The sequence below is a fragment of the Desmodus rotundus genome, chromosome 4 (genome assembly GCF_022682495.2).
Source record: "Desmodus rotundus isolate HL8 chromosome 4, HLdesRot8A.1, whole genome shotgun sequence".
Classification (NCBI taxonomy): Eukaryota; Metazoa; Chordata; class Mammalia; order Chiroptera; family Phyllostomidae; genus Desmodus; species Desmodus rotundus.
In genome coordinates this window covers 127807775-127825769 of record NC_071390.1, presented here as the reverse complement: position 1 = coordinate 127825769, position 17995 = coordinate 127807775, and the positions used below count along the sequence as shown (strand labels likewise).

General features: G+C 37.0%; 1 protein-coding gene across 1 annotated transcript in view; it reads left to right on the top strand.

The window, feature by feature from the left end:
* The window catches only part of ADAMTS3 (ADAM metallopeptidase with thrombospondin type 1 motif 3), a 229285-nt gene that overhangs the window by 101452 nt on the left and 109838 nt on the right, over positions 1-17995 (top strand). Inside the window, exon 4 of the mRNA XM_024577370.3 lies at positions 12085-12241. Within this exon, the coding sequence (XP_024433138.2) occupies positions 12085-12241 (157 nt within the window). The remainder of the gene's footprint in view (positions 1-12084; positions 12242-17995) is intronic.

Here is a 17995-nt window from a genome sequence, read left to right as displayed (position 1 = left end):
ACTACCAGCAGCTTTTGCTACAGAAGGATTAAGAATGAGTCCCAACTTCCTGACCAGAACACCTGGTAGATCGTGGTTAAGAAGCTATGTTGGGCTTTCTTGTCTTCTCTTAGAAACTTTATCCATAATAACTCCTAGCTTTTTCTTCTCATTACTACTTTCTCTTCATTGGGTTTTTCTTGGTTATAGTCAGTACATACAGATCTTACAGATCTCCTTCATTTCACCTTCGCCAAATTTCTCTTACCCTTTATGCTACTATATTTTATTTTCTTCATAGTACTTATCACTATATGAAAGCTTATCATTTAATTGTTTATTGCCCTCATTGGTACTTTAAGCTGTACAGGGTAGTGACTTTTCCATATTCCTCACTATGTTTCCACTGTTCCTGAAATGACCCCCAGTAGGGTCTCAACAATTTTTGTTTAGAGGAAGAAGTATCACAGAATCCCATGGGCCATTTTAGACATCATGCCATTATTCTTTCTTATGTATGCCCACTGGGTGTTCTCTCTATTGCATCACTTCCGTTTCTCTCCTTGCAGCTTTTTCTTTTGGTCTCTCCAGTTTGATTTATATTTTGCTTTATGAGTATTTGAGTTAGTCCAAGGAAAGTGGTTTCACCGATGGAACCAACAGCCATCCTGAAGTCTTAACAGTCCATGTTCCATTTTTAACTTCCTTTATATGTTCTTAGGTTTCCGTCTAATTGGCTGCTATTTATTTGCTGCTGAGGCCTTCAAAGTTCCTTTGCTGGTGTCCCCATTTCATTTATGTTTTAATCTCTTGCCTCATCTCAGGACTCACCTTCTGTTCTAGCCAGACTTTTCTCTTGAGTTCTCGTAAGAGTTTTGGAAGCTCTATCACCAGACCTTCCCTCTTACAGCTACATAACTTTTCTAAACAATTAAAAGTAATAGGGATGGATCAAGTATTTACTAGGTGTTCTTTTTCTTCTTTAACTCTATCATTCTTTCAGTTTTCCATTGTTGTATATAGCAAACCACCCAAACTTAGGGTGTAAAATAACAGCTATTTTATTATATTCATGGATTTTGTATATCAGGAAATCAGAGAGGGCAAATGTCTTTGCTCCAGAGCGTCTGGGTTCTCATCAGGGAATGTTCAAGACTGGGATTGATTTGAGTGGCTGAGTGTTGGGAGCTGGCTTCTTCATTCTGTCTTCAGTGTCTGGTGGCTGGGCCGAGTTATGCGAAGGCTTGGTTGGACTGTTACCAGAATGCCTACACATAGCCTCTTCATGTGGCTTGGATCTCTCACAGTGTGGCAGCTGGATCTGAGAGGAAGCATCTGGAGACAGAGTGTTCCATGAGACTGAGGCAGAAGCTTCAAGGCTTCTTCCCAACTAGGCTCAGAAATCATGGAGTGGCATCTCCACTACATTCTTTTGATTACAAACGAGTCACAAAAGCTGGCCTGAGTTGAAAGGGAAGGAAATTAAATTCTACCTTGTGATGGGGGAGTAGCAAGGTCATACTGAGAAAAACAATGTGGGATGGGAGATTGTATTGTGGGCCATTTTTGGAAAATAAAATCTGCTACATTGACCTATGGCTTATTCATGGGATTTCCTCTGGGGCTCTGTTATCAAAGTGTCATCCAGGGACCAGAAGCATCAGCATCACCTGGGAGTTTATTAGAAATTTAGAATATCCACCCAATAGCAGAAAAATAGCAAATGCTGAAGGAATAGTTGAACTGATCTGGATTGAATTTCTATTTACAAGCAAAATTTACATACTTTAAATTATATGTCTCATACTATTTTGACTGTTATGTTAATTGTGATCTTGCTTATTTTTTAAGGAATAATATATATATGTTCAATATGTATCCTCATAATGTATTATAATGCACAATCCTAGCTTTAATAATTAATCATTGATCTTCTTAACTAAAGAAAGTTTGGAATAAACATGTACTTAGGTGTGTGTTATAATGCTATTTAGAATCATTTCTAAGATCAAAAAGTTAGATTCTTTTGGATTTAACATACCACTTAAACTATTTTTTAATTGTTAGAATTTATAAAGCTTTTTTTTCTCTTGTGACAGCTGTTAGTAGATATCTATTTTCTTTTGAATGAAAGAATATGATTTTTAATTTGTTCTTTATGACTGTTAATCTATGATACCCTGACTCATTCTGCAGACTCTTTGAAACCTGAGAAATGCACACATATTTTAGTATATCTTTAGTAGATGATATTATGTATTTTAATTATTACATAGAGTTCAATTCATAGATTCCATTAACTCATGTTTTCTTTAAATAGTCATCTTTTTAAAATTTGTTTTGGAGTAAGGGAATACATATCCAAAAAGTCATTTTGATTGGCATATTATTTTTTAGGCAGTTTTTCTCAAACTATAATTTTCAGACTACTACTATTTGTAGCATCTGAAACGCTTGTTAAAATTGCAGATTTCTGATCTCTGTGTCGGTCCTTTTGAATCAGGCTGCCTGGAGTTGAAACATGGAAAAGTCTCTGAGGCTGGGACCTAATTTCTTTGGCACACTAAATATTGCCACTGACTTCTCATTAGTCTTATGATCATATCTCAAGTTACTTATCATGGGAATAAGTGGGTCTTGGGATGCTGGCAGGGAATAACAGCTTGTCAAATTCATGTCTTTCCTGGGAGCTGTAATATTGGAAGATAATTTAATTGGAAGTAATTTTAGAGATTATGAGGGGGGACCCCCTAAAACCCCCCTGGAATTATCTCCTGGAGGGCGGGCCCCTGTCATATAGGCTTCCCCTGCTAGGTGAGTGTTCTAGGAACCCATCTGTAGCAGTGCACCAGCTGGCGTTGTTGTGAGAGGCTACGTGCAGCTTCAATGCATATTTTTGAAGACTCATTTGCCCATTTCATGATGGATGATTTATGAGTGCACCTGCCCACACTGTGCTGAGTGTGCAGCAGTTTTTGACCAAAAATGGTATGACCCTGGTGCCCTACCCTCCCTATTCGCCTGATCTTGTCCTGAGTGACTTTTTTTTTGTTTTCCCGGATGGAAAAAGTCCTCAAGGGGTAATATTTTGCTGATGTGGAAGAGATGAAACAAAAACTGGCAGAAGCACTAAAAGGCAGCAAAACTGATGAGTTCGAAAACTGTTCTGAGCAGTGGGAAACATGTCTCAATAGGTGTAGTGCATCAAATGGAGAGTACTTTAAAGGTGACTGAGGTTTAAACATGTAAGAATAAATATACATTTTTTATAAATAAATTCCATTTTGGGGCGTCCTCCCTTATGTCTAGTAAAATTCTTGTAATTTTACAGATTATGAAACTGAGCCCCCAAAAGTTTAAATGGCTTTTCAAGAGTCATATTAGTTAGTAGTAAAGCTATGACCATAATCCACATTTTGTGTCAGCCAAGCTAGGTTCCTTTCTAAGATGAGGTAGGTTCATCTTCTCTTTAAGCATGATAGTTAGGTATGTTAATGAAAAGACCATAAAGGAAATCCCAAGGATTAATCAGAAGGGATCTGTATGTTTGCTGAATTGACCATTGTAATAAATTGAATGTTTGCAGTATTTGATCTAATTAGGACTTTAGTCATCTAATTTAAGTTTTGTCTTAGAGATTTTCTTTGATGTCCACATAAACCTTATCATGGTTCAGGAAAAATCCTGGAAAAATGCCTTACCATGAAAAATTCAACATAAAAAGCCAGAGATTGATTACTTATATGAGGCTTGTCTGGAAAATGTTCAACTACTGTTAATATAATGAGAACGGTGTGCACAGCATCAGTGTAACCTCACAGCTAAGGAGAGGGGACTGGAATGCGAATGCTTTAACAATGACGACTTCCCTGTACTAGTCAATGGAGGTAGTAGATGCCTTTAAGTGAGCATGTGTACTGTGTGGCGGTCACATTCAAAATGAGTGAGCAAGTAGAGCAACAAATTTGCATCAGATTTCGAGGTAAGCTTGAACAGTCCTCCATGGAAACTATTCGGATGATTCAGAAGGCCACACCTATGGGCAACTGATGATTGGCAGCTTCATAACGACAACACGCCCACTCATGCCTCATGTCTTGTGCAGAGTTTTTTGGTGAAACAGCAAATCACCCAGGTGACTCAGCCCCCCTTCAGCTTAGATTTGGTGCCCTGCAACTTCTGACTTTTCCCAAAACTAATCACCTTTGAAAGGGAAGAGATTTGAGATTGTTGATGAGATTCAGGAAAATACAACAGGGCAGCTGATGGTGATTGGGAGAACTGTGTAAGATGCCAAGGTGCCCTCTCTGAAGGGGACTGAGGTGTCATTGTCCTATGTACAATGTTTCTTGTATCTTCTTCAGTAATCGTCTCCTTTCATAGCATATGGCTGGATACTTTCTGGACAGACCTCATATAATGCACAATATTTGCAAAATAAAAATGAACTAGTTTTGCAGGAGAAGCAAAACTGTTCCTTTTACTAAAAATGGAGAGTTCTTATTTTATTTATTTATAATGTTTTATTGGATTCCCACAGAACAAATAGTATATGATTATGATATTGAGAGAGGTCCTCAACAATCCCCACACCATTATGACAATAATGAGCTTTCCTGGGTCCCTTGTTGTGTAATCACTTTTATCATAGGCTGATGGTTAACACTTTATACAGTTGAATGAAAAATGTCCTGTTAGGTGCCCAAATAATGGTGGCCTGGCTGGTAATGGAGATTAGGGAAAATTAGTGGAATTAGACTGAATGCATAGGAAATCCTTTAGTCTTTAGGAAATCCTCATGCAATTTTATTTTTGTAATTTTTTTAACCTCTCAACAATAGTGCTTTAGTGATGAAAGGTTAGTTTCAATGGACACAAAATGGCTGTGTAAAGTAAGTTTTCAAAATACATTTCCATAGGTAAAGAGTATCTCTTAGTAAAAGAACAATTATCTATTAGCAAAAGTATTTGTTTCTTGCGATCTAAGTTTTGATAAGAAGCAAGCAGCAGAGTTTTGAGGTTATGCTCTCTAAATAAGAGACTGAATTAGTGATGTCCATTGTCCCTGATTAAGGTTAGATTCATTTGCTTTAACAATTAATTGAATTGTGAGTCAGGATGGCATCTCCCCCCCACCCTTTTTTATATTTGGTACTCCAGCCATAATGCCTGCCTGACCGGAGGGCCCATTCATGAAGGGTATTCTGCAAGCATGCATTTGGTGTTGTCAGTTCTCAGGGGATTGTGTTAGATGCTGTTCAGATTCAGAAGTGATCCAGAAGGATTATTCTTGAATGAAATGACAGCCAAACTCGATTTAATCAGATTTGTATTTTGGTTTGGCTGACTTCCTTCTCAATGTCTCTCAATTTCCAGGCACTAGCACACTTAACATAAAAAAATTATAATAAAAGATTGACAGTTATAAGTACCATAGAAATATTGATAAAATGCTGGCTGTCCAAAAAAGGTAAAAATTGCTCCTGGCTTTGAAATAATTGAAGGCTTTATGGAAATCAATGGTTTGACTTGGGGATATTTTAGCTTCTTTTTAATCTTCATGAATTCTGTCTAAATGCATCCCATATAATTAAGCTTCTTTAATGTAAATAGTGTTTTTGGTTAACAAGTACAGATTTGAATCTGTTCTCTTCCATTTTCCTGCCCTTCTTAACTATTTTGCCTTCCCCAACCACTGTTCTGTAGAAATTTGGAGGATATCATTGAAATACCCCCTGGAATTCAGGAAATATTTGAATATCATCTTCATGTAATGATATCTATCTATTCTAATGATAAAATGGAACCAGGCAATGTGTTGGCACCTTTATAGAAAAATATTGGAGAAAGCAACACAATGAAATGGTGATTGTTTTCACAGAACCTTAATGAGCTAAGATATAGTTGTACCACTAAAGAATTATGATAGTCTTTTCAATATTATATATACCTTTATTCTCTCTCACACACAATGTCAATATAAAATTTTCTCAGTGTCTCTTCCAGACATATAAAACTAATCTAAGTTTAATTAAACTAGTTTAAAATGTAAAGCAGACATTTAGAACTTACTGCTTTTCTATGTTGAGTTAAAATTGCAACCAATTTTAATACAACATAATGAATATTTAGTTACCTTCAGTTTGTTATTTATTACATTATTTGGCACATATTTCCTGGCATTCCAAAAAAAAAAAGCTATCTAGCTCTATTCTCCTTCCTTAATAGATTTGAGAATCACTGAAGTAAAACAATTTTGGGTGTCACAATTAAAAATGGAATGTATCCCTAGCCTAAGTTTTTTAAGAATATCTGGCACAGAATTTTCCAGAAAGTCTTCGTAATTCTTGCTGGAACTCTTTTTTAAATGACTTTTATACTGATTTTTATTTTAAAACAAGTTGAACACAATTTAGTCTTTTCTTAGTGACTGATGTTTATTATTACTGACCTATAAAGGCTAGAATTTTACATTTGTTGTAGGGCTTTAACATTTATGTAGGGCTTTCGTAGACATTATCTCATCTGAAAGTGCCTATGCCCCACACCCCTTACTGTCCTGTTATTTACACTCTGATGACGATAAGGAAACCGCCTCACCTGGTTTATAGAATTGGGTGTCAAATATGGCTTGAAGACTCCTTCCAGTGAGTAAGAAGTGTGGCCCTTTTGATAGCCGTTTCCATGCTCAGAGGCTGTTTGGCTTACTTCTGGATTCTTGGCAGAGTTTGGGTTGACTGATGTAGCTGGAAGAGTTGATCTGACGAGAGGGGAATTCTGCATCTGGATTTCTAGCCTCGATCATTGTTTTATACGTATCCCCTCTGAAACGCTGTCAAGGGCCTGTGTGAAGTCTTAATTAAAGCATAACAATTCATGTTTAATATAACATGTTTCATGCTCTACTAAACATACTGTAAAAATTAACCTGTATTAAATTTTGTAAAATAGTTTGAGAAATACAATGAATGATTTCTCTTTGGTTCATGGGATGAGAGAATGGTAAATGTGCAGGGCTTTGCATCATAGAGGGAAATTTATGAAATGCTATCTTGATATCGTACACCAATTAAGTAGCATTAAAGATGGATTAAAAATGATTGCATCTGTTTAAATAGAGTCTCTTAGGGCCATATGTCATCATAGGTGTGACGTTTCTAAAATTTTCGAAGTTATAATTTAAAAGTTGTAAATTTCTGGCAGCATTATAAATAATACTAGTACTTAGAGAGCTGAGAGTTTTTATTTTATATTTACTGGGTTGTATTCCTTCAAGTCACCCCATCATTGAATGTAATAAGTGTATCCTATGAAATAAAACTATGGGGTCCTGAGAGCAGGGGAGTCAGTTATTTAACATTATGGTGGGACGGTGCATGATCTTTGAGCTTCCAAAAATACTCTTTGAATGAGCGAGTACCTAAATGAATATTTTAGTGGATAAAAGAAGCTTTGATACTTAATTATTAGTATTGATGATTTTCCCCCCTACTAACCCTGCATAAGCAGTTTTGTCTAAAAGTCACTCCATTTTTGGTAGCTGTTGAGGGAGAGAAATCAATAGTGTGGTGGGAAGAGCAGCAGAAGACTCTCACTGTGATGGTTCCGTATAGTCTGGCATCTGAAATGTATGTGGTTCCACAAGTCTTTGTAGTATCTCTTCAGCCCCCATTACTCTAATTAGACACTTTTGTTTGTCTAATTCCCTCCCACGGTCTTCATTCTTTGTGTCATCTCCATTGCAGTTACTTTTTACTTTGCTAAAACTCTCCTACTTAGCTACCCATGACACTCTGTTTTCCTCCCACCTTTCTTGCCATTCCTTTTCAATTTCCTTCTAAGGAGTTTTATTTTCACTTGTCCATTTTTAACATTACTTCCTTCTCCCACTCTCCCTAAAATATTAGGCACCTACTTTCAGCCTGTCATTGTTCTGGGCCCTGGGAAATAGCAGTGATATGTCAAAGTCCACGCTTGATAAAAATTATGCTCTTAAGGATGACAGTCAATCATCAAGGAGATGTCTTTAAGGAAAAAAAAAAGGCTGGAATAGAGAGTGAAGGGGAAGCTAATTCATATAGATCGGGTAGTACCAGAGGGACCAGGGCCAGTGTGGCTGGTTCTGAAAGAGCAAGGTATAAAACATCAGGAGAACCCAGAGAAATAGACTAGGCCCAGCCACGCAGGGCTTTGTAGGCCACAGTCCGGAGTTCAGATTTTAGGAATTTTCTGCACAGCAGGTTGAGGAAATACAAGTTCTCCACAGCCTCATTTCACAGAACTGCCCTGTAGAGACTTCTCTCTGTGTGAACGGGGTACAGTCCTCAAGCATGTCTTGGGCTTTTGCACTTCAGATCCCACAACCCTTTGGTGCATGGGACGACACCAACCGAGCCACTTGGCTAGGGCCAGAAAATCATTTTTAAAGAAGTAGCATTAAAACTGAGACCTGGAGGGGTGAAAACAAAAACTAGCCAAGGGAAATAAGGCATGATGGCAGAAGGGACTTCTAGGCAGACCAACTGCATTTCAATGCCTGAGTCTATAAAGAACTTGAGAACATCTAAGGAAAACCAAAACTGAACAAAGGCCCCTAATTCTGGGGCATAGGAAGGGGGTGATAATGGCTCTACTTGACTTTGGTAGGCAGGGCCAGCTGATACAGGCCTTGAGGCTTATGGTAGGGAGGAAGATTTTAAGTGTAGTAAGAAGCAATTAAAGTGATTTAGACAAGAGTGGCATGATTTTGTTTGAGGTTGAGGCTGCCATCTGTTCATCAAAATCCATTTGTCCTTTCTCCCTGGGCACACAGCCGGATTCCATTTCCTGGCTCTCTTTCTAGTTGGCTGTGTATCCATCCATCCTATCTATGAAAGTAAGTGGCGGTAGTAAATACCACGTCTAAGGCTAGCTCATAAAAACTTCCCATGTGGGCTTCCTCCTGCTGTGTCCCCTTCTCACTGGGCAAACTTCGGAGCCTGTACTGAGCACCATCAGCCTGGACCCCTGCATGTCTCTATGGAACAGAACCACCTCCCAGCTTCCATAGGACTGTCCCGAACTTTCATGTGAGCAAGAAGGAAGTACCTGAAATTTAGAGCTGTTCATACATATTCTGTCCCTTTGTTACCACATCCTGGTTTATCTAAAATTAGTATGATGTTTTGAAAGGACAATGTTGGCTGCTGTGTGATGTAAAAATATGAGGCAGTGCGAACAATAGTAGTAGCCAAAGTGAGTCTCATTGTGATGGAGACTAGGGAAATTTCAGTTTAAGTAGATTTAAAATAATTTTGGACGTAGAATCAATAGCTCCTATGTATAATTTGCTATGTATAGTAAGAACAAAGGTTAAAAAAAAAACCTCACGTAATTTAACTCTGCAGTGCCATATCACTAACTTTCAGGACTTTCCATTTAATTCCTTTAGGCATATATTTTATTTCTTTGACTAGGTTGCCCTCAACTGGAGGGCAAACAAACCACGTCTTTGAGAATTTTTTCTTTACCTTGGTGTCTGTACAGTACTGTTCATTAACTTTGTTTAAATTAATGAATAAAAGGGTAGACTTTCACATTTTTGGTCTGTGAAATTATCGGAGGTCACATGACCCAGCCTTTGCCTTGCCAACGATATTGCCTCAACCTGGCTTAAGTGTTCATTGCTTTCTAAGGGAGAGGCTTAGCTGTGTTAAATTTTGTTCTACCTATGGCCTAGTGGGAAAAGTAACATCATGGATCCTGTGTGTGGAGAAATGTCTTTTAAAAGCATGTGGGCTAATCTTCACTGCCCACCCCGTCACGTTCAAGTGTCCCCGATAGCCATTGCTTGTTGCTCAGAGTAACTGAATGCTTCAGTGACCACTGTGTAGTCACCGTTGTGTTCATCCAGAGTTCGGCACTCGTCTGGGAGCATCTTTATGGTCTCAAGATAGGAGGCAGTTTCTGTAATCCAAACGAGCAATGATGAGGTCTGTACCGAAGAAAGTGGTTGTGGAAATAGAAGAATGGGAGAAGAATGTAAGAAACTACAAGACATGGTAACTGCAGGGATTTGGGACATAGAAGACTGGAAAAAAGAGGAATATGGAAGTCCTCATGCTAATGAACTTCAACATATAACATTAAGTATATGGATATCAACAGAACTATGTTTCCAAGATAAAGCCAGTTAACACTGCCTGACACCAGATGGTGTTAGTGATGAGACAGGACATTCCAGCCTTGTTTTTGGTCTGTTTGTTAATATATTATATGTTTACTGCATTTGTGCTTAGTTTGGATGTGTTTTATGAACATTATTAACCCATCCATACTTAAGAAAAGCAAAACCAGTGATGTTGAAATTACTGGTAAGAAGATATGTAAGAATATGACACCAATACATAAAATAAAAATGACATTTGGAAAGCATGAAACCAGTGTTGGAAATTGTTATTGGTAGAGGAGATGAATCCATTGATAGAAAAAAATGACTCTGAAGGGTAAAGGTGCAATCAGACCACTTGTGAGAACACTGCATTTCGCAGTACAGGAAAAAGTAATTGGCCAGATGAGAGGACAACTCCAAATGTTGGCGTTTGCATTTGGAAGATCAGGGTACTGTTGAATGCCCACTAGCTCAATGTTCTTTTTAGTCAAGGCCAGAAGTTTCTTTAAGGTGGTAAGAACTAAGCATGGTGAAAGGGCTCTGGTGATGTTTTCTTGCAAGATATGGCCCCGTATGTTCAAGGGCTGTTTGCATGTGCACTGTGTCTGGGTGGGTGTAGAACTGGCATCTGGAGACACAATGGCTGGTAAGACTTCCCTGTGAGGCTCACTCGGGGGAAGGAGGGGATACTGCGTATGTAGCTGGTGGTAGAAGTCAGGATGGAACAGAGGGGACAGATTTTGATGCAATAGAAAAGCTACAGTCAGAGGCGTATTTACTGAAAACAAGTGCTATGTGCTAAGGTGCACCTACCTTTCATTTCTGTGTTGCTTGGCACATAGTGGTAGAGACATTAGAGGAACAGGAATTAGAATGGATGAGAGGCTCCCCTCCCCCATCGTGTTCCATAAAGGCCAGTGACCTGTGAAAACATAGAGTAAGTTAAGAGCCTCAGAAGAAAAATATGACTAACTTCTTGACCTGATATATTTTTTGAAATAATTACAGTTCCCATACTAGCACACTACTTCTTCAACTTTGTTTTCAAATAAATACACTGACATTTAAGTGAACATACATATTAGTTTATGACCTTTAAAGTAGAACAATGAGCTGTAACTATTTGCCTATGATGTAGATTTGATAGTTAATGGAGAACAAATTTCAAATGCAGTCATTTCTCTTCTGCTATTGTACTAAATATAGCCCTGGCATTTCTAAATAAACAAAAGATGAAACTCAGAAAAAGACACTAAATAGAGAGGTGGAAGGAATTGATTGTAAGAATAATGTTTTCAATGTGAAAGGATGAACATTTAGAAGGAAAACAAGATATACAAAATCACAAGGTTAGGTTAAGATAGAACAAATATGAGTTTTTCAAATAATAACATTGGAAATTTGGAGTTTTAAATGAAGCATAAAAAGGTTATTTAAAGGCAGAAATAAGTTTATGTGCTGAGTGCACTATGGAACTTATTCATTTCATACCATAGTGGTGTGGAAGGAAGATGTAAATGAGCTAAAAAGAAACGTACATTGACATGCATGGACAGAAGCTCCATAATGAGTTGTTATGGGAAACCAGAAATGTTTCTGGAGTTCACGGGCTGCATAAGATTTCTTTTAGAGATAAAATACCAAGTAGAATATATAAATGCACTTCTTTTACAGTCTGGCAAAATGTATACTTTGTATGATTTTCTTATTTATACCCTATGTAAAGTTCTTATTCTACCTTAAATGAATTTTTTATTCCTGTCGTACATGAATTTAAACCTGTGAATTACTGATATCTCATAATACATTTAACACTTAAAATATGTAGCCAAAAGTGGAAAGAAAAAGCATTAGCTTTCACAAATTATAATCTTACCATTAAAAAAAAAGGTACTTGTAAGGTAAAAATGATAAATATTTCTTTTAAAAATTAACACATTTTATTCTTTCTCTAGGCTGGCATGATAAAAAGTGATGATGATGAGTATTTCATTGAACCCTTGGAGAGAGGAAAACAGATGGAGGAAGAAAAAGGAAGGATTCACGTTGTCTACAAGAGATCAGCAGTGGAACGGGCTCCTATAGACATGTCCAGAGACTTCTACTACAGAGGTGGGCATCCTTGACTGGGCTTAATAATTAGCCATCATTTTAAGATATGGTGAGAACAACTCTCTCATCAATCAAGAGAATGTAATTGTCAATGCGCTCTTGTACAATCTGGAGGAAGCAAAAGAGGTTTTCACAGGGGTTGGCAAAAGTAGTTTACTGTTCATATGGAAAAGAATACAATAGTTAATAAATAATAATACAAGAGTAAACTCTTGTGTGCTCACAACTGTGACCCTACCTTTGCCAGCCTCAGTGTTTATAAAACATGAAATAGGGCTTGCCTTTTAAAAAACGCTTATAGGTGTTATAGGCAGTGTCTTCTTGCGGGGCATTATTGGATCCCCAAAATGGTTATTATTTATGATTTCTTTTAAAAGTTTCACATTAAAAATATAATCTCTCTAGCTTATATTAAATTTGAAAATATTTGTGCTTTCTAGAAGTATCTAAATTATGCTTTATTAATATTATTTAAAAATATTTAAAATAGATGTACTGACATGGTAAAGAGTTATATTTTAAGCCCAGTGTGATAGATATATTTGAAAATAAGTATGCTATTTTAATTGAAGGTCTATTTTTAAAACCTTTTACATGTGGAGGAGACAATGAGTTGAATACATCTGTTGGATTTTATTTCAAAGTAGGTTGGACTGCTAAAGTCAAGTTAAATTATGGCACATGAATATTTTCTATTTTTGTTTTAATGAAATCTGAAAGTAACTTGGCATTAAAGAGATATTCTTGAGTATAAAGTTGGGTGTAAAAGTTTCCTTTATAGAGAAGAAAGGAAAATTGGAAATCTGTGTATTTTTTTTTAAACCACATCTCTAAAGTCTACATTTAATTGCCAGGCCAATGTTCTGAATAAAGATAATGGAAATTTCCCCTTGGGAGATACCAAGATTATAAGTAATCTTCTCAACTGAACAATCATCTGTCTTCTGGACTGTTACTACCTAGTTGTTATTTTGATTTTCAATGCCACCAGCTTCCTTTAATATGCTGTTCTCATGTGCTCATAAAATTTAAAATAAATTTAAAATAAATATGACTTGAAAACTTTTTGAAAAATTCCTGGTTTGAAACAAAAGATAGATGCAGTACTATGAAACGTGTGCCTGTCTTATAGGGTCAGTGTGATGTAAGAGAAAGAGAAGACACTGTAGTCAAGTAGGCAGGTGTAAGTAGTAGCTCTACAATGTAAAGTTGTTCTGTTTACCTTGGATTAATACCTTTCTGAGTTATCTGTGAATAGAGTTAAAATACATTGCACAATTATAATAAGTGTTAGAAATGATATTTGTAAATTGCTTAATGTAGCCCTCATCAATAACAGGTGCTTAAGCAATTCTAGATATTGTTTTTGGTATTAATTATTAGTATTGTTTTATGCAAAATATTTACATATTATGAGTTTTGTTAAAGTCGAATAGTTAGACATTGCTTGTCATCACATGAATACATTACTGTTAATTCTCACTTGTATTTTCATGTTTTAAAAATGTCATTTTAAGTCAGAATACTGGTCAAAGGGTGGATAGTAGGATACAGTGCTTTAGTTTTGGTTGTTATATTTTAATCACAGGTACTACCTGTTTTGAGGCAAAGGTTAAATATCTTTTAGAAAAGCAGAGCCCGCATGTTACGGGATTGTATTAGAGGACCAGAGACCAGATTAGTCACTAAGACTGTCTTCCTGTGTGTTCCATCTGTTGTACCTAGTTTCACGTAACTGTGTCCTGTTGTTCCATTTCAATCCCTGATGGTGTCTATTTCTGTAAATATCAGACTGTTGGGAACCACCCTGCCTAGTCTCAGAAGCTGTAACCCCCCATGGTTAAGGCTGAGTCAGAGTTGGGACCATGAGCCACTAAGGAGACAAAGCTTATCTCCCTGGCAGGGGCGCCATCTCTGCTCACTTTACTTTACCCTGCTTGGCCCTGAGCTTGACCAGTGAGCCAATGACGGGTAAGATTCCTCAAGGGAGGAATGACCTAAGACAGGCATGGTCACAAAAAAGTCCCACAGGGAAGGACTCGGGGGGCTATAGAAAAAGGGAGTAATGGACCCTCACCCCTCAGCTTTGACATAGCCTGAGTCCTCATTCTGTCTGCAAGAAGTCTCCTATCTCTTGGCTGCCTTACTTCCCCTGGCTAATTTAAGCCTGAAACAATGACAGAGGGCAGTGCAGTCTTGTGCTGGAAAGGGCAGATTCCCCGGGGAATCAGGCCTAAGAAAGAATGCATAAAATCCTGTGAAACCTGCTTTGTTTATATCCTCAGCTTACATGATAAGGGTCCAAGCCTGAAATAAGTTTGTTTCCCAAAGTTTTATAGCCCTTTAACTAACTGACCCTGACTCAGAATAAGCCCTCGAAGTTCTTTATATGTTATCCTTTGTTTGACCCTTACTGCCTGACAATGATTGAGGAGCTTTACCTGTATTCCTGTGCAAAATTAACCTAATAAAAGCCCATGGAGGAAAAGGCTCTGGGCCCTTCTCCTTTGAGAGATTGGCCACCTCTCCTCCCCAAGCAGATCATGTCTTGGTAGATTTATTTTCATGTGTGGTGGACGCGGGTCTCTGCGGTAAAGCTCCCCCACATCAGACCTGGTACTTTACATTAGTCTCATATTTATAAGGAAGGAGGGAAGATTATTTTTTTTCTTGAAATAAGAAAATTGTGAGAAATACCTATCGTCTTTTTCAATTCTAGAGAAAATAATTTAGTAGTCATAGTATGTTAGTATAAAAGAATCGAATAGGATTAAAATGATTTGAGACATTAATTTTTTAAATTATGGGAAAGTTTATAGCATCAAAATCAACATAAATTTATAACGTAGACACTGAGACTGTTTGTTTTGAATTTTTCACTCAGGACTAGAGAGTATTGCCTCACAGTAGAAGTACCCCACAAAGGAGAGCGGTGCGTTTTGGAAAGATTCTCAGTGGTCGTGGGTGAAAGCAAAAGGGGCTCCTTTGTTAACTCTCAATTGACTTGAAACTCGATCCAAAATAGAAACATCCGGTTCTCTTAGAATGTTCCATGATAAACCCTAGAATGAGCTTAACAATTTTTGTTTTCTTATGTATGAAGTTCTGATTGAACTGAGTTACTGGTGATATCAGTTCACATCCTTTTGAGAATCTTAAATTGTAACCATATATTGAATATTTTAGAGGTGTTAATCTCTTCCCAGGATAAAAAGAGATTCAGCATTTAAATGCACCATACTATAAGTTTAATTTTTTTTAACTTCTAGGTCACAGGACTAAGAGCCAAGCTATTATATGGACTAAATTTTTACAACTGAAAATTAAGGATATATTTTTTACCTTATTCCATCATTTAAAATGTAAAATTGAACAGATTCTAGGAATAGAAAAGCAATTGATTTATAAGAGAAAATTCTAGTGTAGCATAAAATAGTGCTTTTCCTGGATCAATTCAGGAATGTTATTTTAGGAGACACATGAGTTTTTTCCTTAAAAAGTTATATAAAGAGGAAAATACATAAGATAAGATTTATTTGGAAAGAAAAGCATTTGAGGGCCATGGTCTTCATAAATTTCTGTGACAACAAGTCATCAGGAGGGGTTCTGAGCTAAGCAAGGCACTTCTGCCCTACTGTTTCATCAGTGGGGCCTCTGTAATGAGATATTCTGCATTTTGCTAGTTGTCACTGTAATTGCCTGACTACATTTTTTGCTTTGTCAGCTTAGCAAGAGAACTGCCATTCATTTGAAGTCTGTAGGTTGTTGCAAGTGTTCTAAATTAAAAAATAATTATGATCTGAACTAGGTGAGGAGGAGTAAAGTAGAGAGGAGTCGGACTGGACTGAGATTGAAGTGGAATCGATGGGGTAATTTGTGGGAGTGCACGTTAGGGTTGGAGAGAAGGAGAATGATCCAGGATGACTTGGACTTCTAGTCTGGAAGACTAGAGAATTCTCTTTCCAGAATTTGGGTATTTAAAATGAGAAATACAAATAAGTTTGATGGAGGAGGATAAATTAGAATCAATTTGGACATACTAAGTTTGAAGGTAAAGTGTAATAATGAGTGAAGATATGCATAGTATATTTTTATAATAATGTCCCAGAGTCAGTGCATGAATTATATACCATTATATGCATGTGATGGTAGACATGGGTAAGGGTTAGCTCTGGAGTCAGGTGAGAGCTCTTGGCTTGTGGGTGCTTGGAATGTCTCTGCTTGCCTTCTACTCTCTCCTTCTCAACTCTGTGTCACTGAGGGTCAGAAGCTGTACGGTGCACAGAATCGGAAGCTCATGAAAGATGTTTGCTACCTATCACTGTAGGGGAGGAGGACATTATGTCCTCAGGAAAACAAGAACTAAAAATAAAACAAAAACTATGCTTCTCCTACCCTCAGGAACCCTAAGCTATTTCACTTTACTGAATGCCACCTGAATGTCATTATTCTTATTCATGACAATGTACATATTCTCTTAAGAGATTTTTTTTTGCAGGGGGGAGGAGGCTGTACTTGTATGACATCATTTGCTTTTACTGTTTTTTATTTAATCCTTAGGCCCTTAGGCTTCTCCCTTCAAATTACAAACTATTCATTCACTGGAAGCTTTGTGTTAAAGTAATTTTTGTAATTACTTCCTACCAGTGGGAAACAAGGAATAGAAAGCCTTTATCTCCTAGCTTCCTTTCAGAATTTTCATTTTCCTGCGTGAACCCAAGTGCTTGTGACACTGCTGTGGTTGTCATGGCACTGTGAAGGAGCCTTTGTCCCAGGTGGGAAACATGTGCAAGTCTGAAATGATTTGGGAGTTGCTCCTGGTTGCTGGGGAATGAAACTATGAGACAAGAACTAGGATAATGGGAAGACTATTCCTACACTTAGTGATGCTAGGAACTTCCTAGACATGGAGTCTTTCCTTGAATCTACAGGCGTGTCAATAGGTGCTATAACCCCTTGTCTTTGCAAGTTCTCATGACCTATGCCCTGATCAGAGAGAAACATTGATGAGCTTTGCAGTACGCATGTGTGTTCTCTCTCTCTCTCTCTCTCTCTCTCTCACACACACACACACATCAAACAAGAAATTAATTTTAGCAGATTTTTTAAATTAAATGAAACATGGAACATGATATGTCTAAATCATTGAGATCTGTCAAGCAGCAACCATTCTTTTAGGTAGATGTTAAATGATAACATTTTCACAACTGTGTAGTTTAGTTTATAATCTAAGGGTTAGCCACTCATCAATGCTGGTACCCTAGGATTCATATAGAAATATTAATCATATTTATGAAATTTCTTTTCAGTTAGGTATTCTACATTTAGGTATTTATAACAATTTTTACAAAAATGAAGGGCACTAAAGATTGAATTACATCTTTACAGCAAGTAATCTGGAAGCCGAGTGATAGTTAAAGAGCTTTCAGATGTGAAATATGAGGATAATACTTTATTTCTTTTTATTAAAATATCTTACTGGGCCTTTCATGAATAGGTTCAACAAAAGGAATTTCCTTATGAAATAAACTACATTTTTTTCTAATAAGGAAATGGAAAGGCACAAACTGTGTTGAGAATTCAGACTGATGCATTACTATTTAATTATTGATGTGGCATGAATGAAAAAGAACTGGAAGGTTTTAGACATATCTGGGAAATTCAGGTGCAATTAAAAGCAGTTAACTTCTATTAGGGTAAAAAGCTAATTCAGATAATTTAATCCAGATCTTGATTCTTAAAATAAATGATTGC